General features: G+C 37.1%; 1 protein-coding gene across 1 annotated transcript in view; it reads left to right on the forward strand.

Annotated features, from left to right (window-relative positions):
* The window catches only part of NUDCD1 (NudC domain containing 1), a gene marked incomplete at both ends in the record, with an annotated part of 41,447 nt that overhangs the window by 3,559 nt on the left and 16,182 nt on the right, over positions 1-21,706 (forward strand). The window contains 3 exons of the mRNA XM_084230115.1: positions 10,063-10,217; positions 17,748-17,933; positions 18,513-18,693. Of these exons, the coding sequence (XP_084086241.1) occupies positions 10,063-10,217; positions 17,748-17,933; positions 18,513-18,693 (522 nt within the window). The remainder of the gene's footprint in view (positions 1-10,062; positions 10,218-17,747; positions 17,934-18,512; positions 18,694-21,706) is intronic.

Here is a 21,706-nt window from a genome sequence, read left to right on the forward strand (position 1 = left end):
TGAGGGTGAAGATGTGATTTTTGAACTTGAAGAGCTTAGGATGTTGTCTTAATAATGTTATCAAAAATTCCCCCTTACTTAAATAGCAAATGTCTACCTTTTTCAATTTCAAAAACCTAAACAATATTTCTTCTATAAATTGCCCTTTGATGCAGCAGTTACATATCTGGACCTTCGTCTTACAGACTCCCCCCACCCTAGAATCATCATTTACTATGTGTCTTTGTGTGTATTTTCTCCTATATTTGATGGAGCTAACTCATTCTACTTTCATCTTGACTGCATGTTCCTTCCTGAGAGATTCCTTTATTGACTACCTAGCTAGAATCTATGAGATATAATCTGTACTATACTTTGCTACAGTAGCTGATACCTCCTAGACTTTGTAATTACATTTGTGGCATTTGGTGTCTGTCCTGTGTTCATCTTTTTTTAAATGTTTATCACTAGGACTGGAGCATACCTGGTGACTGATGCATTATATCACATACACATCAAACAGCTTTGTAGTGCCAGGAAAGTGCAGAGCAGGTTCTTTATGATCCGGCAGACAGGTAAAGGAGAGTCCTGGAGCTGTCGGTGGCTTTTCAGGCTTTATTGAGCTTTTCACACCATTTGTAGTGCCGCACCCATGTACACGGCAGGCAGGGGGTTGGGGGACCAGGAGGCTGGCAGGCTTCCCAGGCCCGGCGCGTCTTCACTCTTTCCGACCTCTCTAGTGTTCTCTCGTGGGCTCTTCTCTGCTCTCTGCTGCTGCTTCTGCTGGCGTTGCTGTTTTTCCTGGCGTCCCCATGATGCTACCCTTATATGCCCAGTCTCAGCCCAGGTGCGCCCACCTATGCAGGCCCACATCCTACTCCAGGTGTCTGCCATCGAGCCTGCATGTAGGACCACAGGGGTCTATCATTAATGCTAATGGCGGGAGGGCAGAAAATCCTGATAATTTTCATTTACCCTACAAGCTTTATTGAGATATAATCGACAACAAACCACATTTTAAAGTGTTTAGTTTCACATGTTTTGATATATGTATACAACAGTTCCTTGAATAAAGTTGTTTTACCTGAGGAAAATATTATCCTGGCTGCTGCTGGCAGAAATGACTTTATTCAAGAATCTGCTTTTGTTATATACCATTTTGCTTAGGCCACAGTTTCCAAGAAACTTAATATCAACAATATTAAGTGAGGACTTACTGTACTCTTAAAGTCATCATGACACTCAAGGTATTAAACTTAGCTGTCATGCCCCAAAGTTCCCTGTGCCCTTCTGTAACCAGTCCTCAGTTCTTTCCCACAACTACCCCCCATTCTTAAAGAACTATTGATATGTTTTCTGTGGCTATAGATTAGTTTGCATCTTATAGACTGTATATACTTGGAATTAGACAGTTTATGTTTTTTTGGGGGGGTAGTCTGGCTTTTTTACTCAGCATTATCATTTTGAGTTCATTGTTGCATGAGAGATCCTGAAATCTCTTGATTGTAACTGTGGGTTTTAAATTTTTTCCATGCAGTTGTATAAGTTTGTTTCATATATTTTTGAAACTTTTTTATGTTGCATAAACATTATTTTTGTCTTCTTGATAAATTGACCCCATTATCATTATGAAATAACCTTTGTCCTTGTATTCTTTGCTCTGAAATCTACTCTCTGCAGCTTTCTTTTGATTAATGGTACCCTACTACACACACACACACACACACACACACACACACACAGTTTTCCCAGCCATTTACTTTTAACCTATTTGTATCTTTGCATTTCACATGTTTTCATTATTTCAGAAATATTAGATTTTGCTTTTTTATGCAATCTTTTTCTTTCAATTTAGACTGCTTACACTCCATGTCATTATTTATTTTAGTATGTTTATAGCTTTCATCTTGCTATTGGTATTCTGTCCCATCTAATCTTTGGGAAGATGCAATTTTCCCATTTTCTGCCTTTTGGATTGAATTTTTTTTTTAATGAATCCATTTTTGTCACATTTGTTGGCTTAATAGCTCTTTGTTTTGTTGTTTCAGTAGTTGCTCTAGGGTTTGTAGAATACATCTTTAACTTATTACATGGTATATTCAAGTGGCATTGTACAAGCATATTTTGACTTATTGCACCTCATTTTATTGTGCTTTACAGATACTTTTTTTGACAAATTTGAAGGTTTGTGGCAACCTGGTGTTGAGCAAGCCTGTTGGAACCATTTTTCCAACAGTATGTACACAGACAGTAGTGTTTTTGTACACCTATGAGACCAGTTTAAACTTTTATATGCACTGGGAAACCAATAAATTCATAACTCACTTTATCGTCATATTCTCTTTATTGTGGTGATATGGAACTAAACTTGGCAGTCTCTCTAAGGTATGTCTGTACTACTGCACATATAGTATAAGACCCTTAAAATACAGCAATGCAGCAATGCAGCAGCACTCTCCTTACCTCTTTATCTGTGGGGTATATGGTCCAAGACTCTCTGTAAATGCCTGAAATGGACAATACTGAAAAAACTTTTTTCCCCTATACACAAATATATATAATAAAGTTTAATTCATAAATTAAGCACAATATAGATAAGAAATAATAATTAAAACAACTTAAATACTTTAGTAAAAGTTGTGTGAATGTGTTCTCTCTCAAAATATATTATTGTATGTAATAATTTTGAACTTCAGTCAACTACGGAAGGTAAACCATTGATTGAGGGTTGAGGGCCAGCTATGGTAGTTTGTTTCCATCTCTCTCTTCCTGGCCTTCATGGTGGGCTTATGCATTTTACTTTGCATGTATTATTACATAAAATACATTGTTACTGTTTTTGTAGAAATAGTTTAATTTTCTCTTAAAGAGATGTAAATGTAAGTTTTGTTTATTTACCACTATATTTGCCATTGCTGGTATTCTTCATTCCTTTATGTAGACCCATATCTTATCTGTATAATTTCCCATCATCTTGAGTAAGTTTTATAATGTGGATTTCTGATGAGAGCACATTTTGGCTTTGTATGTAGGAAACATTTTTATTTTTCCTTCATTTTCAAAGATATTTTACCATGTGTGAGATTCTAGATTGGGGTATACTCTTCTCAGTTGCATTGCTTCTGTTGAGAATCTGATGTTATCTTTGTTCTTTTATATATTACATGTCTTGTTTTTTCTGATTGCCTTAATTTTTTTCTTTCACATGAATTTTTTTTTAAGATTTTATACATACCAGAACTGGGGTACAGGCCAGAGGTGTGGGGGTGAGAGGATTCACCAGAGACACAGTGAGGAATAGAACAGGCAGAGTGACTGAAATACACTGCTGAGGGGAGCAGCGGGCGAGTTAGGAGAGGTGTGCTGCGCCATGTGGGTCACCTCCCTGGTTGGGGATCGATCTTGTGCTGTAGTGGCTGTGGTGAGCTTCATAGGTTGCGTCTTAACCCCTTGCGCCACCCAGGAGGCCCTCACATGAGTTTTGAACAGGTTGATTAGTTATGCACTGGTGTGGTTGTCCTCAAGATTCTTAGGCTTGGGTTCTTAGGTTGTCCTCATGATTCTTAACCCCCTAAATTTATGGGTTTGTAGTTTTCATTAAATTTGGAAAATTTCATGTCATTATGTCTTACATTTTCCCTCCTCTTTTTTGAGAACTCCAGTTTACTGATTTTTAAGTTGCTGAAAGTTGATCCTAGCTCATCTGTTTTTTGTTTTTTTGTTTTTTTTTTTGGTTTTCCAACCCTGCATTCATATATATCACATATATGTGTGTGTATATATATATATCTATATATATATATATAAATAAATAATTTTTTTTAACATCATTCTCCTTTTAGTACAATGCATGCTTTCTTCTCTCAGGTGTAGTCCCCTTAAAATTCCCACCACCAATTCACCTGTGCATCATCACCATCATCCCTTGTGCTCTTCCCTCCCCTGTTTTGATCCCTCTCCCTCTCCTTCCCCTGCAGAGTATCTCTGATTAATAGTTGCCTGTTAATTTTGTTTTTTAATGTATTAATTTTTTTTCCTGATCCCTTATTTGTGGTTCCCCTGCATTCCTCCAATAAGTGAAACCATCCTATCCTTTTCTTCTCTTTCTGGCTTATTTCACTGAGCATAATCCCTTCTAGCTCCATCCATGCTGCTGCAAATGGCATGAGTTTATGATTGCTGAATAGTATTCCACTGTGTATATATACCACATTTTCTTGATCCAGTCATCAATTTTGGGACATTGGTTTGTTTCCATATCTTCCCTGTTGTAAATAGTGCTGCAATAAACATAGGAGTGCAGGTATCCTTTTGAGTTAATGTTTTTGTGTTCTTTCGGCAGATTCCTAGGAGTGGAATTGCTAGCTCATATGGAAGCTCCATTTTTAGTAGTTTGAGGAACCTCCATGCAGCTTTCCATAGTGGTGGGACCAGTTTGCACTCCCACCAGTGGTATCAGAGATTTCCTTTTTCTCCACATCCTTGTCAATATTTCTTTCTTGTTTTTTTTAATTTGTGCTGTTCTCACTGGTGTAAGGTGGTATCTCATTGTGGTTTTGATTTGTATTTCCCTGATTACAAATGATGTTGGACATTTTTTCATATACCTGTTGACCATTTGCATTTCCTCTTTGGAGAAGTGTCTTTTTAATTCTTCTGCCCATTTTTTTTTTTAAATATTTTTTATTTAATTTTTCACATAATTTTTCATTTTTGCACAATGCATGCATTTTCATCTTGGTTATAGTCCCCATACAATTCCCACCCCTCTGGTTTTGATCCTACTCCCTTCTCTACCATTTTTTGTCTGAATTGTTTACTTTGTTTTTGTTGAGTCCTGTCAGCTCTTTGTAGATCTTTGTGATCAGTTCCTTATCAGTAGTAGTATTGTGTGCAAAATTTTTTCCCAATCAGTAGGGTGTCTCTTTGTTTTGGTTAATGTCTCTTTCGCTGTACAGAAGCTTTTTAATATGATGTAGTCCAGCTGTTCATCTTTTTCTTCACTTTCTTTGCTTTGGGATTTTTGTTTTATTTCAGATAATTTCTATTTTTTTTTTAATATTTATTTATTTTTACAAGCACTGGGGTACAGGCCAGATGCGTGGGAGGGTGAGAGAATTCACCAAAGACAGAGCAGGGAGCAGAACAGGCAGAAGGACCAAAATACACTGCTGAGGGGAGCAGCGGGCGAGACAGGAGAGGTCTGCCACGCCATGTGGGTATCTCCCTGGCCGCTGGAACTCGAACTGGAGCTGCAGAGGCTGCAGACAGCTTCACAGCGCTGCGCTCAACCCCCTGTGCCACCAGGGAGGCCCAATAGTTTCTATTTTAATGCCTTTAATTTCACTAGTCTTTTGTAATATCTAATCAGTCATTAATTCCCACTCAGTATATTTTTCACCATAAGTATTATAGTTTGTATCTCTAGAAGTTTGGTTTAAATCATTTTTACATCTTTCATATCTCAACATTTTGAATATATGGAATGTACTTTAACAACTGTTTTACTGTTATGATCTACTAATTATAACTTCTGTGCCAGCTATGTGTTGAGCATCTGTTGATTGGTTATTCTATTCTAATGGGTTTTGTTTTCTCTGAATGTATGGTAATATTTGACTGGAAGCCACATATTGTGAATTTTACCTTGTTGGGTGGAGGACGTTTTGTATTCTTACAAATCTTCATGATCTTTGTTGTGGGATAAAGTTCATTTACTTGGAAACAGACTGATGCCATTGTGTCTTGCTTTTGTAATTTTTAGGCTAGACTGAAGCAATGCTAATCATTTTCCATTACTGAGACAAGTCTAGGGCTAATTATTCCCCACTCTTGAGATAGACTTTTCTGTGTACTCTACCCCTTCTCCCATGTGTTAGGAGTTTTCTAGTCTGCCTGGTAGGAATAGTCACAGCCCAGATTTGTGTGAGTACCCAACCAGGTTCCCTCTAATCCTTTTAAATTGTCCTTTCCTGACTTTGAGGGAGTTACTTCAAACATTCCAAAGAGTCAGTCAAATCATAATCACCTATGTGGGAATTAGCCTTGGAAGAGGAAAGAGAAATAGGGAAATTAGCACTTTTTCTTAAGGACATGTTTTTAATTTAAGCTTGTCAATACTTTTATTGGGTGTTATTTATTCACATTTATTATTGATGAGGAGACAGATAAAAATGTTAGGTACCTTAACCAAGCTACTGGTGAATGGCAACACCTATCCTTAGAGCTCATGCTTTTTCTAATCTATGTGGTATTAGGGCTTTTTCTAAGGGCAAGGAGAGGTAAAGGGAGAGAAGAGCCAGGTAATCATTGTATCTATGTATGTAAAGTTTGTGAAATTTACACTGACTCTGTTGGAGGAAAATACGGGAAAGCTAGGCAGTGAATTTGTTCTGTGTGCAACTGCATTGTATAGAATAGTTTAGTGGGAGCAATGCTTCTAATTCTAGTCCTCCCTGTTCCATAAATCTTGCTGCAGGACCCATACTGTTCTCCTGCTGTCTGAAAGTAGAATGTTCCTATTTGGTGGGTTATTTTTTGAGTCTGAGAACACTGTTACCATTAATTTTTGTCAAAGTATTTCAGTGTTCCCTGTTCCAAAAATAACCTACCAAGTCGTACCAAATATGAATGTTCTGCTTATGGATAGCAGGATAAACCTATATACAAACTTGTACTTTTTTTTTTTGGTAATGTCCCTTTGTACATAAATAGCAAATTGAGTATGCAAAAGGATTCATTGGTTTGATTCTGGAAGATGAATAATAGCCTAAGCAGTGACCTTTGTAAATATTTTGTGCTTCTGTCCCCACTTTTTTTTTTTTTACTATTGTGCTTTGCCTATGTAAGTATCGTTGAATAATGTGTTCTATTACTTACATATGAAAATGAGTAATATTAGCAAATAATAAATATTACATTGTTATATAATCATAATTGGTGTCAGAAGAGTTGAATATTGGCAATTCCGTATAGTTCAGCATGATATAGTATATTTTGAAAAGACACAACATATCCTTGTAACCATAGTACTGCAGTGATCATGCCTGTTTTATTTACCAGTGTTTGCCCAATGCCAAGGAGAGTGTCTGGCACATAGTGAATATGCAATAAATAATTCATGAATGAAAATATGGGTTTTGATGTTCCATGCATGCTTTTTAAGAATTTAAGGTAAAGATTAGGGGACTCTTTCTCCTTGCTGGGGCCTAAGTTCTTCTTGAAAGGCTAACAGATAAGGAGATTTCAGCAATGCCTTATTTCCGATGTGATATAATATTAAATAATTAAAATATTACTACATACTAATATATAAAATATTACTACATACTAATATATATCTTAACCCTCTAATAAAGAATTTCCTCCTCTTCAACCATTTTAAAGATCCTAGGAGAGATTTGAGACTCCTTGCTTTCCACTTCCTTTCTTCAGAGGGCTCTGCAAAATTGCACTGCCCATGGTTAAGTTTGTCATATTCCAGACAGTTTTTCTCTTTGTTGCTCTGCCTTCCTTTTTTATACTCAAAATGATTATTGCATTGATAGCTTTCCTTTTTCATTTGGGGCCAGAGAAGTAACCTTTTTCTGTGTATTAACATCTTTTACAAAACAGTCTGTAATGCGCCCTATGCTCACTTCTGTGTCATAATAACTTCCGTAAATTATCTTGTTAAAATGCAACTATCAAAGACTTAGACTATGCTGTAGTTACCCAATGGTTTTCCAGAGCCCTATGTTCCTAGATAATGTGTTATAAGAAGGCACAGGGCTCAGGAGCCTCTGATTTGTTGAGAATTGCCCAGGGGTCTTTGACACAAGTATCAAGAATATTACTGCTCTGGGCCATTCTGTTACCAAGTACACTTTCTCCAGTATCACGTTTTGCCCACATAGTGGTGAAAAAAATGAACTTAATGATTTTTACCTTCCTAATCAATGGGATATGTATTTCGACTAGCTTCTTATAAAATAAACATTTCCTCAAGTTATATAATAACAGTGTATGAAATCTGTCATCGAGCTATGATGATTTTACTTCTGAAACACCTCTAACCCTTAATCATCCTTTACCCAGGATTGTGTTAGCTTCCTAATGGGTCATCTTGGGTTTACCCCTGCTTTTCTCCTATATGTTTTCCATATTGTAGTATACGTAATCATGACCCCGCTCTTTTACTCAGTTCTCTGGCTTCATTTATTTGTAGCCTTTCCATGTAGAGTTCTCCTTAGTGCTCTGTATTTCAACCACTCTGAATACTTGTCTTTCTTTCTACTTTTGTACTTTTGCCTGCATTTCCTTCTGCCTGTGATAAGTAGGAGGGAGGTGAGGGGTGGGGGGAAGTAGGGGTGAGGGGGAAAGAGAGAAGAGGGGAGAATAGGTACATATATTTCATTAACTCTTCCTTAGCCTTTGTTTCTTGGTTCAGATTTTGGAAAACTTTCATTAGCATGCTAGTAGATCAACCCCTAATGTTATTTGTTCTCATGATACCAGGGAATTGTTTTTCATAACATTTATCACAGCTTAATGAATCATTTCTTTATGTGATTGTTTGATAGACTATATGTCTGTTTCCCCACCTGGATCATAAATGCTAAGAGGGTAGATTCTGTGTTCTTTGTATCATTGTATCTTTGTATCTTTGTTCATTGTATCATTGCTGCCTGTTAAAATATTTGCTGAATAAATGAGTGAATGAATGAAAGTCACTCAGGATTCCAGGTAGTAATAGCTGTAGGAACACATGTACATTCTGGTAAAAGAAGAAAAGACTTGTAATCAGACCCAAAGCAGTAAGGTGATTTTTTATGTTAGTGTAAGGTTACACAAACATACACACACCCGCTCTCTCTCCTTCCCCCTCTCCCTGTCTCCTCACCCCCTCCACCTGGCTCAGCCCACTTCTGTGTTTTCTGTTGGAGCAGAAATTATTTCTAGGTCACCGGGTTCCTGTCTGCATGGAAAGGCATGAGGAGTGAGAAGCAAGAATCACATTCGACAGATTAAAATTATGGAAGCAGCTAAAAGAGTAGATCTTAAAAATTCTCACAAGAAAAAATTTTTTTTAACTAGGTGAGGCGATGAATGTGATAACTAAACTTAGTGTGGTGCATACACGTCAAATCATTATGTTGCATACCTTAAAGTTATACAATGTTTTATGCCACTTATATCTCCATAAACCTGGAAAATGTAAAATTGGGGAAGCAGCTGTATACCCTCATGGAAAAAGCACTGTTCTTTACATAGAAAATACTGTTTCTATTGCAGGTATAATATTTTCTGTACTCTTGAGAAAGATGTGGTGTAGCATTGGAGAAGTCACCATTTGTGTTTATATTTATTTCCATAAGTGTATGATGATAAATAATTTTCATTATTTTTTAATAGTTCTTTTTTTTTAAAATATCCACTTATCTATACAAGAACTGGGGTATAGGCCAGATGTATGGGAGGGTGAGAGCATTCACCAGAGACAGAGCGGGGAGCAGAACAGGCAGAGTGACTGAAATACACTGCTGAGGGGAGCAGCGGGCAAGACAGGAGAGGTCTGCTGCGCCGTGTGGGTTTCTCCCTGCCTGGCGACGATCAAACTCATGCTGCAGAAGCTGTGGATTGCTGCATAGTGCTGTGCTTAACCCCTTGTGCCACCAGGGAGGCCCCAATGGTAAAACATTTTTTAAAAAACCAAAAAGGTATTTCTATAATAAAGTAGACTTAATATTTGCCCAGCAGGTAGGAAATCATTCAATTTTAGCATTTCTGTTCATTTAATTCCTAATTACAAGGAAGAGGTACCTGAGAGAAAAGAGGGTTATAACTTGATAAAGCCTTATCTCTGATGAGGCCTATACCGTAAGTTCTATAAAGGCATGAACCATGTCAGTTTTATTGTTTATCCTCTGCCTAGTAAGTGTCCAGAAATTTTTTTTGAAAAATTATTTTGAATGAAGTGTAGTGAGTTGTCCTGAAGGCCTTTGTAATTAGCATTCTGTGATTTCTTTGCCTTATAGGCATTCTGCAGAAAAGAACCATCTGAGGAAAGACCCTTGATGTTTATTTCTTTTTCTTTTGTTTCAGCTGTGGCAGAAGTAAAACTTCGAGATGATCAGTATACACTGGAACATATGCACGCTTTTGGAATGTATAATTACCTACACTGTGATTCATGGTTTCAAGATAGCGTCTACTACATTGATAACCTTGGAAGAATTATGAACTTAAAAGTAATGCTGGTAAGGAAAATTACATAAAGCTAAGATTTTATAATAAATTTGAATCTTAATTTTCATTTTGAATTTGGTGTCCAGAGAATTGATGTACCTTTTCCTTTAATATATAGAATTCTATAATTAGTCTCTCTAAGGCTTCACTTCTGCTTAACTCAATTAAAATTTTTCCCTTAGTTTCTGTTGGCAGCTAACTCTACTGGGTTTTATTTCAATGCTGATATAATTATTTATGCCTGGCCTTTCTTTTATGAGGTGTTATAGCTGCGGCTATAAGAGATTTGGCAATTTTTACTTTTATTTTACTTTTGCAAAAGTTTCTTTTTTTTTTTTTTTTTTTTTGTGACTGAGCAGAATTTCATTGTATTGTATTATTCTCCTAAACCGTTTATATGTCATTGGGCACTTACAATAACTTGGCTATTGTAAGTAGTGCTACAATGAATGGTATGACCACATGTAAGAAGATTTTCTCTGCTTTATTTTTGTGGTTGATTTCTAGTTTGATAGCACTGTGATCAGAGAAGATACTTAACATGATTTAAATTTTCATGAATTTATTCATTTATTGATACTTGTTTTTTGAGCCAGCATGTGTGATTTGTCTGGAGAATGTCTCATGTGTACTTTAAAGAATATGTAGTCAGCTTTTTGGGGGTCTAATGTGGTCTAATTCTTTGTTTAAGGCTCTTCTTTTCTTGTTTATTTTCTGTTTGAGCTGTCCATTGGTGAAAATGGGGTGTTGTGGTCCCCTTCCTTTATTATGTTTTTCCCAGTATCTGTTTTCACATTTGATATTTGCCTTATATATTTTGATGCTACTTCACGTCATGAATATATACTGAGTGTTAAGTATCCTGATGTATCGTTCCCTTAATCATTACACAGCATGCATTCCTGTCCCTTATAACCTTTTTTAATCTGGAAATCTATGTCATCTGTTATAAGTATGGTTGTCACAGCCTTTCTTTGTGTCCTATTTGCTTGTAGGATTGTTTTCCAGCCCCTTATTTTGAACCTATGTTTATCTTTAGAATTCAGGTAAGCTGGTTTTGTTCCTGATCTAACAAGCCACGCCTTTTGATTGGTGAATCAGTCCATGTACATTTAGGGTAATCATGGATATTTGAAGATCTGCTACTGCTATTTTCTCCTAAGTTTGGTGGTTCTGTTTCCTTTTTCAGGTTTTTTTTCAATGTTCTTTTATTTAGATGCAAGAGCACCTTTCAACATTTCTGGGAAGGGATATCTAGTGCTTGCAAACTCCTTCAGCTTTGTTTAAGAACACTTATTTCTCCCTCTTATCTGAAGGCGAGTCTTGCAGGATATATTTTTTTGGCTGACAGTTTTTAAATTAGTATTTTAAATACATCATCATTTTCTCCTTGCCCATCGTGGTTTTTCAGAGAAATTCTATGTAAGCTGATCTAGGTATCTTTATAAGATGCCTGCTTCTTCCTCCTACCCAGCTTCAATATTCTTTGTCTGGAACTCTTGGCAGTTTTATCCGTATGTATCTTGGTATGGTCTCATTACATTTAGATAACCCAGTTTTCTTTTAGGTTTATGGACTCGTAAATTTACTTGTTCAGGTTTGGAAAATTTTCATCTATAATTTCTTTGAGTAAGTTCTCTGTTCCCTCCTCACTTCCCCTTCTGAAATTCCCTTTTTATATTGCCTTTCCTCATAGAGTCAGATATTTCTTCTTCAATTTTTTTTTTATTACCCTTTCTTCTTCCACCTGGATTTTTTTTTTTAAAGATTTATTTTTTTATTTATACAAGCACTGGTACAGTCAGAAGCGCGGGAGGGTGTGAGAATTCACCAGAGCCAGAGCGGGAAGCAGAGCAGGCAGAAGGACCGAAGTACATTGCTGAGGGGAGCAGCGGGTGGCAGGAGAGATCTGCACGCCATGTGGGACCCTCCTCCAGTGGCCGGGGAGCAGCCGGGGATCGAACCAGTGCTTCAGAGGCTGCGGGCAGCTTCGCAACCCAGCGCTCAACCGCTGCGCCACCTGGGAGGCCCCACCTGGATTCTTTGTGTTTTACATACTCCAGTCACTGATTCAATCTTCTACTTGGTTATCTACTCCCATACTTCCCCCAGCATTTTTTGTTTCCTCTGTTGATCTTTTACATTGCACATCACCATTCTTTTATTTCTTTATTTATTCATTTATTCATTTATTTATTTATTTTTAAGGATTTATTTATTTATACAAGCACTGGGTACAGTCAGAAGTGCGGGAGGGTGAGAGGATTCACCAGAGCCAGAGTGGGGAACGGAACAGGCAGACTGATGAAATACACTGCTGAGGGGAGCAGCGGGTGGCAGGAGAGGTCTGCACGCCATGTGGGACCCTCGCCAGTGGCCAGGGATCGAACCAGCATTGCAGAGGCTGTGGGCAGCTTCGCAGCCCAGCGCTCAACTGCTGCGCCACCAGGGGAGGCCCACCATTATTTTCTTATTTAAAGCTTCATTTTCTATCTTCTTTTCCTTTATTTTATTTCTTAGGACATTTATTCATTTTCTGAATTTTCTCATATATCTTTGATCAGCTTTTCTCTGTTTTCTTCCATTTCTCTTGGAAATTTTGAACTATTTGATAGATAAGATCTTCTATGTCTTTGTGGTTACATTCTGGAGATTTGTTTTGTCTCAGTGGTGAAATATTTCCTTCAGGACTCAAGGTGCCATGTCTTTTATTTTTCTGGCTGCCTATTTTGTAGCTTTCCAGCTTGCTGTTTTTTCCATGTCCTAAGAGTGCAGAATTTCTACTTTTTCAGCAGATGGAACTGTAGTATCTTTTTGAGAGATAATCTGCACTTACTGAGTTGGATCAAGGAGGAGTTTGGTGGGGTCCAGTCATAAGTGAAAGTGGTATGCAAGGGGTGGCTTGTGCTGAGAACTCTCCTCTCTTGGTTTCCAGACCTGTGTCTCTACAGTCTGTGGCACTATGCTCTTGTACCTTACAGGATCATCTTAAGTCACAAAGAGGTAGGGCAGGCGGAGTACAGTTTTGAGTCTGTATCCTTCACTGAGGAACTGGGTCTACCTGGACATCCAAGCTCCTCTGCTCATTATTTCCCCTCACTTAAGCCTGTGCCTCTGCACTCATCTGCTCTCTCCTTCCTATTGTTGCCAGCCACATGTGGGAGCATTGCAGGCTCAAACAATGGCTGCTGTCTCTAGACATCACTCCATTCTTTTGTTGTATGGAGTTGAATTTCCTCAGTGTCTCTTGTGGCATAGTCAGTGTTTGTTTCCAATGTCCAAGTGGTCCTCTATTTTTTCCCCAAGCACATTAGCCTTTGGGTCCAGTGCCTCTGGACCGCTTTCCTATTCCCATTTCGCGTGAAGCAGGCAACCTTCTCTGATACTGTCTTCTACTTTGTTCTGGTTTTACAGTCTTGGTAAGATCTTTCTGTTGTTATTCCTCTCTAGGTACAGGTGTGAATCTTTGGTTTATTGAGTAAATAATTTAATTTTAATGAATAAGAAATACTTATTTTTTTCCCCAACATTTTATAGACCACTACTATGTGCTTCATAGCCAAAGACACAAATGAATTGCATGTAGCAGTGGAAACAGGGATAAAATGCAGACGTAGTGTAGAAAGGGAAAATGGTAAGAGTTGAGGGAGGAAATTTTCAGGAAAGATTTCAGAGGATATGTCACCTTAACAGTTTTGAATGATCAGCTAATTTCCTATGAAGATTGGGACAGCTGTGTGTGCATACAACTCAAGAGGCTTATTCGGCAAATTTCCACACTCATTTTTACACCCTATGGATACTCTGCATTGGTTTCCTGAAACACAGAGTTTGTGTAGGGCCTAAGTAGTATATAGACTATGGTGGATGAGGATGGCAAGGACAGTTTTTGAAAGGAGGCTGGAACGACTAGTCATGTCATTCTGTGTGAAGCAGAGAAATGTGAAAAAGAAAGACTGGAAAGATTCTGTATTGTACTTGACTAGGAGAGGGGGTTACAGATGAGTAACAAAGTGTGGTACTCTGTACAGAATTTCTCAAAATTGGCCACTGGACCACAAGCAAAAATTATCTGAGGTGCTTGATAAAATGTGGATTCCTGTGACTGGCTTGCAAATGCCTGCCCTTGTAAAATCTGGGCTATCTAAATACTATATGTGACCACGGTGAAGGTTTAAGAAAGAAAATCCATTTATTGTGTTGTCCTTTTGATATTACCTAAAATTGCCAGCAGATGGCAGCAGCTTAACACTGATTTTTAGGAGACATTGTACTTTCAAGTTTAACTAGTGGATTAACAATCCTCTTTTAGAGAAATGTCAATTGGGAGGAAATGTGCTCAGGACATAAAAAATGCTTCAAGAAAGCAAAAAACAGAAATCCCAAACACAATTTTAAACTAAGTGTTTAAAATTTAGTTTTTATTGTCATTTTATTATGGTATTATGGGCTTAAAGTAATGTGTTCCGTTTCCTAATATTTAGGGAATTAATTCTGTCGTAACTTTTTCCTATCTGAACTAGTTTCTGCTACTGTAGAAGGATATCATCTCACGGTACCTCTTTAAATTGCACTTAAAGATACAGAGCAAAATTAATGGATTCCATCTGTGAGTATTTGTAAGACTGTGTCTTGTAGTGACAGGTTCAAGTACTTAGTTGTCCAGTTCAGTTGTATGCCATTATGATCACCTTGAGACATGAATATCAGATTATAGTCTACAGTTGAGTTAATTAACTAAAGAAAAAAAATGGATGATTAAGTTGTCAGAACTGTGTGTACTTAATTCATTATTGAAAGCTTTAAGTTACAAATCAAATGACTCAAATTCCAATTAATTTAAAACATCTTTAAGCTTTAGGAACAAAAAAGAAGGAAAAAAGATTCCCCCCTCCCCCCAATAATTAGTGATGATAGCCTTTCTCTGGAAAAAAATTACTTCCTTTTAAAAGGGCAAAATTTTAAATGTCAATTTCTAATAACACCAGTAAATGACATCCTTATTGAATTTCTTTTCCATCTTTCTTTCTATAAATGTCTATTTATTTGAAAAATGCTTGTTGGTTTCCTTGTTTTGAGGTATTTTCCATAAATATATACAGCTTACATATTACATATTTAGTGTTTATTTACAGGGTCACTTAGTCTACAGCCTGTGGACATTAAAACTATTGGATTGTTTTCTAAATGCAACAGCCTAATTTAAAATACTATATATGGGGCCTTATAGGGTAAATGGTTTGATAAATGATTTTTCTGCCCTCCCACCATTACGATTGCCCTGCCTGATGGGCCACCTGCAGTTGTTAAATTGTTGTGTTGTTTACTTCTGTGGGTCATGGGAGGAATATTGAGATAGTCACCAAGAGAGAAGCAGAAGAAGCAGGAGAGAGAAAGGGCAAAAGAAGCCAGAGAAGCCCAGAGTGAAGACCTACCGGCCTCCTGGCCCCCTGGCACCCCTGCCTGCCATGTACTTGGTTGCTGCAATACATGTAAAGCTCAATAAAAGCCTGAGAAAGCCACCGAGGGCTCCAAGACTCTCCTTTACCCATCTGTCAGTTCATAGATACCTGCACTTTGGCCATCATTCCTCTACAGGCCTCCTTGCTGGCCTAGGGGTTAAGTCTCAGCACTGTCACCCCTGTGGCCTGAGTTCGGTCCCTGGCCAGGAAGCTAACCCACATGGCGCAACAGGCCTCTCCTGACTCACCTGCTGCTCCCCTCAGCGGTGTATTTCAGTAGATCTACCTGTTCTGCTACGCACTGTCTCTGGTGAATCCTTTTACTCCCCTGCACCTCTGGCCTACACCCTAGTTGTTCTTCACACACACACAAAATTCAAAAATAAATAAAATGCGGTATGTTATTAGCTTAAAGAAAATATGAATATTAGCCTGAAAAAATATTATCCTGAAGAAAATATAATAGTTGCATTCATGGTGGGGTTTTTATTTTGGAGAGGGCAGTACCTAGAAGTCACAATGAGATACAAGATTATCATTTCACTTGGGAAGTGATTTCTTCCCAAGAAAGTTTAGAATACAGGGAAGACCATCACCTTTCCAGGTGGGTCAGGCAGGATCATAATCTTGCTCCCGACATCTTCTAGCAGTGGCATTATGGGCGAGTTATTTTATCTGTTTTATAAATCAATAAAATAGGAGTACAAAATTGAAAGGTAATGTTTCAAAGAAAACTAAATTGTATGCTTTAGAAATATAGGGTTACAGAAAACTTGAGGCCGTAAGGACATAGTTTACTTAAATTTTGTTAATATGTACATGATATAAATAGTTCTGGGGTACTGAATGAAATCCACAAATCAAGGATTCTATTTTTTTTTTTAAAGATTTATTTTTATTTATTTATGTGTGCAAGAACTGGAGTGTAGGCCAGAGGTACGGGGGATAATTCAGCACAATGTTCTGCTGAATTCACCGGAGACAAGAGTGGGGAGCAAAACAGGCAGATCTACTAATACCCACTGCTGAGGGGAGCAGTGGGTGTAGGTGAAAGCTGTGTTGAAACAGTGAATATTGGGGCCTCCTTGGTGGCGCAAGGGGGGCTAAGCACCATACTGTGAAGCAGTCCTCAGCCTCTGCAGCACGAGTTCGATCCCCGGCCTGCCAGGGAGCAACCCACATGGTGCAGTAGACCTCTTCTGACTCTCCCGCTACTCCCCTCAGCAGTGTACTTCCATCAATCTGCCTGTTCTGTTCCCCACTCTGTCTCTGATGAATCCTCTTAGCCCCGGCATCCCTGGCCTGTACCCCAGCTCTTGTATGCATAAATAAATCTTTAAAAAAAAACAAAACAGGGCCTCCCCTGGTGGCGCAGCAGTTGAGGGCTGGGTTGCGAAGCTGTCCGCAGCCTCTGCAGCACCTGTTCAATCCCTGCCTGCCAGGCGAGGGTCCCACATGGCGTGCAGACCTCTCCTGCCCCGCCCGCTGCTCCCCTCAGCAGTGTACTTCAGTCCTTCTACCTGTTCTGCTCCCCGCTCTGGCTCTGGTGAATTCCCTCACCCTCCCGCGCTTCTGACTGTACCCAGTGTTTGTATAAATAAATATATCTTTAAAAAAAAGAAAAAACAACAACAACAACAAAAAGTGAATCCTTGTCATCTCTCAGTTTCTGTGGGTCAGAAATCAGAGAGTGGCTTAGCTTTGTGGTTCCATTTCCAGATTTCTCGTGATTGTAGTTAAATGTCAGTCAGTACTACAGTGATCTGAAGGCTTGGCTGGGTAAAGGACATATTCCCCAAATGATTCACCCTCAGGGAACTGGTTTTGGCAGGAACCCTTAGTTTCTCCCCATACAGGTCTACCTAGCATGTGCAATCCGAGAGACAGAGCAAGATAGAAGATTTCAAATCTCTCATTACCTAATTGGAGAAGTCACATTAACATCCCTTCTTTAGTATTTAGTTAGAAGTGAGTGTAGTACAGCTCATACTCAATTAGGTACCTACTCTATTCGCAAAGAGGAACCACTACAGATCAAGAGGGAGGGATTCATTTATATCATTTGACTTATTTTTTTAGGACACTGCCTTAGGAAAACCCCGAGAGGTATTTCGACTTCCTACAGATTTGACAGCTTATGACAATCGCCTTTGTGCATCTGTCCATTTCACATCTTCTAGCTGGGTTGCCTTGTCAGATGGAACTGGGAGATTGTATCTCATTGCAACAGGTGAACGTGGAAATAATGATTCTGAAAAATGGGAGGTAAGTTTTTTTGTTTCTTAAATCTTTAAATGTAAAGGGACTTTGTTTTTGAGATAAGAGTTTTAGTGATGTGTTCTACAGTTCCTTTGGCTCTTGTAAACTCCCTGAAGACAAACCGAAAAACAAACTAAAACAGAACAAAAATAATAGGAAGAAACCATACAAGACTACATTATCCAGGAGTTTAAGAGGAAGAAAGCAGAAATAAATCATGTGACTCGGGAAGAGATGGAGGAATGAAAATTGATCTACTGGTGTCCTCTCTTTGTATTGAGCACTGTTTCACTGAATTCTTTTCAAGGAGATTGCTTTCAGTTCCTTTTCTCTTTTAGGTGCTTTATTTTCTTTGTTTTTAAGCCAATAGTACTGAACAGTTTTTTGTTAAACAAACAGAACTTTGAAAATTTTTTTCAAGAAATATTATTTAACTTTGCACCTTTTACTTAGACCTTTTTCATTTTTGTATTCCTTGTATGAAGTAGTATTTAAATTGATTGTTGGATTGTCAGAATTCTATGTATTTCCTCATGTATTCATGTAATTTGTACATTTGTTGTGTGTGTGTAACCTTTTTTGTAGATAATGTTTAATGAAGAGCTTGGGAATCCTTTTATCATAATTCATAGTATCTCTTTGCTGAAAGCTGAAGAACATTCAATAGCTACTCTACTTCTTCGAATAGAGAAAGAAGAATTGGATATGAAAGGAAGTGGTTTCTATGTTTCTTTGGAGTGGGTCACTATCAGTAAGAAAAATAAAGGTAAAACAACAAAATTCTCAATCTCCGTAGTAGACATAATTTAGGATGTTTTGAAAGGCAAAGTTGTTTATGTAAATGCTGTTTGAGTTTTCTTGGACATTGTGTTACGATTTTAGTATCTGCAACCGAATAGCAAGAATATCTGTAGATCACTTCTTTGTAGGTGTAGGTTACAGAAAAAAATAATAATGTGCTTTCACAGTTATGACATTTTGTATAAAAAGATAGAATCACATAAATTTTGAAGAATTTTAAAGTGAATATTTTTAGTGTATATATTTAATATACAATACGAAACATACATATTCTTCTGTACATACATATATCCACACACAGAAGAATTTGTATATAAAACTAAATGCAAATTAACTTCATATTGCAGTGCAATTGAAATAGAAATGAAATAAAACTACCTGTATGGAAATGAATACCTTTATTTCCTTAAAAACACCTCTGATTTCTTTTAAAGTGAATTGAACTTAGCCATTTGTTTTGGCCCCCAGGAAACCTGCAAGTTTTTTTTACCCAGAGTGCTTCCATGTGTGGAAAAATTCTGACGTTTGGTCTCTTTGAAACTGTTAAATTTCTGACTTGGACATTAAAAACTACTTTTTCCTTTATTAATTAAGATTACTTTGATGATATAACTTTGCTCTTTGCCAGTGGTCAGTTTTTACTGAGTCATCCAGTGGCTTTTCCTGTAGTTGAGAATTAATGGAGCTTATTTTCATGATGAATTTCCTCTTTTTCTCAGTAGTTTTTATTAAATTAATTAACTCAACAGCTCACATGACCACTGATCTCTAGAAAAAAATTTATCATAGCTGCCAGTTTACAATCTGTTGAAGGTTGTTAAAATTTGTTTCCTAAGAAGACCTGCCCTTTTATTTTACAATGAACATACTTTCTGTGTGTATATATACATGTTTACATATATGTACATAGTTAGGGACAGTGTGTATGTGTGTGTGTGTGTATCCATATATATATAAGTATGTGTGTGTATAAAACCAGCTTTTAAGAAAGCTGAGTAAATCTAGATTTGTTCTCTGAAGTGTTTAACAAATTTTGTTGTTTTTCTTAATATTGTAGTTGATCACTGGAGGAACATAGTAATTTAAAACTTTAGGGGCTGGAAAACTTGCTCCCTAAAGGGCTGCATGGTAACAATGCAATCTGTGTCACCACTGCTAAGCTATGTCATTGTGGTGCAAAAGCAGCCATAGACAGTTTGTAAAAGAATGAGGAAAGCTATGTTCCAGTTTATGTATGTACATTGAAATTTGAATGTTATATAACTTTTGCATGTATTTAAACATTCTTTATTTTTTAGCCATTTAAGATGTAAAATTCATTATTTGCTCACAGGCCATACAAAAATTGGCATAAATTCAGCTTTGGCTCACAGGTGTAGTTTGCAGATTTTTGCTTTAGATAATAGCTTTAAATTTTTTAGTAAAGTTTATAACGCAGTACCTTACAGGAGAAATGTTCCTTGTCTTCTCTAACAGTTGGTTCAATGGCAGCTTTAGCTCAAGCATCATATTGCCTCAGAACACAGTGACACTTTGCTCTAGTTCCTTCATCTTTGGTTCCTTGTCTCAACAGGACAGATATATTTAGACTCACCCTTTGTTTTCTCCCAAGGTTGTAGTTATAGATTTTTCCTGTGGTTTACTTAATCTTTCTTTTTTTAATGTCTTGGCTCCTACTAATTTGTTATTCCTTTCTATTTTTTTAATTTACTTTTTAGTGTTTTTCTAAACCATGTTGAGTAGAACATTTGACATAAATTTGAAATAATAAATGGTGAAATAAATTTGAAAATGTAGGCACATAATATCCCCATTACACATTAAGGTTTATTGACTTTTCTGAAAGTTTTGAGTTAGGAAATGTTGTATTAAAATTAAATTGTCTAACTTAATCATAGAATTCACTTGAAACCCACCCTTTATTTTCTGTTCTACATATGTTGGAAAAAGGTACCCTATAAAATATATACTTTGTAGGTTTGGGTCTTTAGAGACAGGTAGAACTGTCCTACATGTACCCTAGAAGGAAAAATAGGAAGGCTTTTTAGTTCTATCTTAAATTTGTATTAAATGAACGTGTAAGTAAAGATGAGGATTTAGAGTAAAAATGACAGATATTTTAGTACAGATTTAACATAACTTACATGACATTATTTTTAATTCCTCAGTGTGAAGCTTACACGTACAACCCACGAATAGAGCAACAAGATAAGTAAAGGCATAAATTCAATTGAAATATTTGGGCACTTTTTGAAGCAAAAGATAAACTATTTTCATAGAATAAAAATGCAGTTAATTTACCAGAAACTTTCAGAATGTAGTTGTTCATATCTTAATTCTATATACCCTTATTTATATTTGCTTATGGACAGCCATGTAGTTCTGCTCTATCTCTGTATATGAAAATCATTACTGTAAACAATTCATTTTAAGAAAAACCATTTCTAGTAGCTAGAATGGGCAGAAAAACAATTCACACCACACTTTTCCCTTATCTTCAGTTTGTGGCTCTTTCAGAAGATGCTTATCATTCCTATATGTGCTGGGAAAGTAGGCAGGCTGTATTTCAGGAACAGGTAGATCCTTCAGAAGTTGATATTTCAGTTTGTCACTTTCCAGATCTATAGCAGTACTGTTGAGTAGAAATTTCTGCAAGATGGACATGTTTTATATGTGTGCCATTCAGCATAAAAGCAGCTGGCCATGTTTGGATATCGAGCACTTGAAATATGGTTGGTTTAACTGATGAATTGAGTTTCAAGTTTTGTGTAATTTTACCTAAACAGCCTATATCTAGTAGCTACCAAATTAGCACAATCCAGAGCAAATTTCATTAGACCCAGTGTATGAACATAGGAATTTTTTTTACAGAAAGTTCTAAATTTTTTTCTCTTCACATAAGATATTTAATACTGTGCCTTTTAGAAGAACATTAGAATATTTAACTTGTATACGTATTTTCCAGAATATTTTCATAT

This window comes from Talpa europaea (genome assembly GCF_964194135.1).
Source record: "Talpa europaea genome assembly, chromosome: 3".
In the NCBI taxonomy this organism is placed as follows: domain Eukaryota; kingdom Metazoa; phylum Chordata; class Mammalia; order Eulipotyphla; family Talpidae; genus Talpa; species Talpa europaea.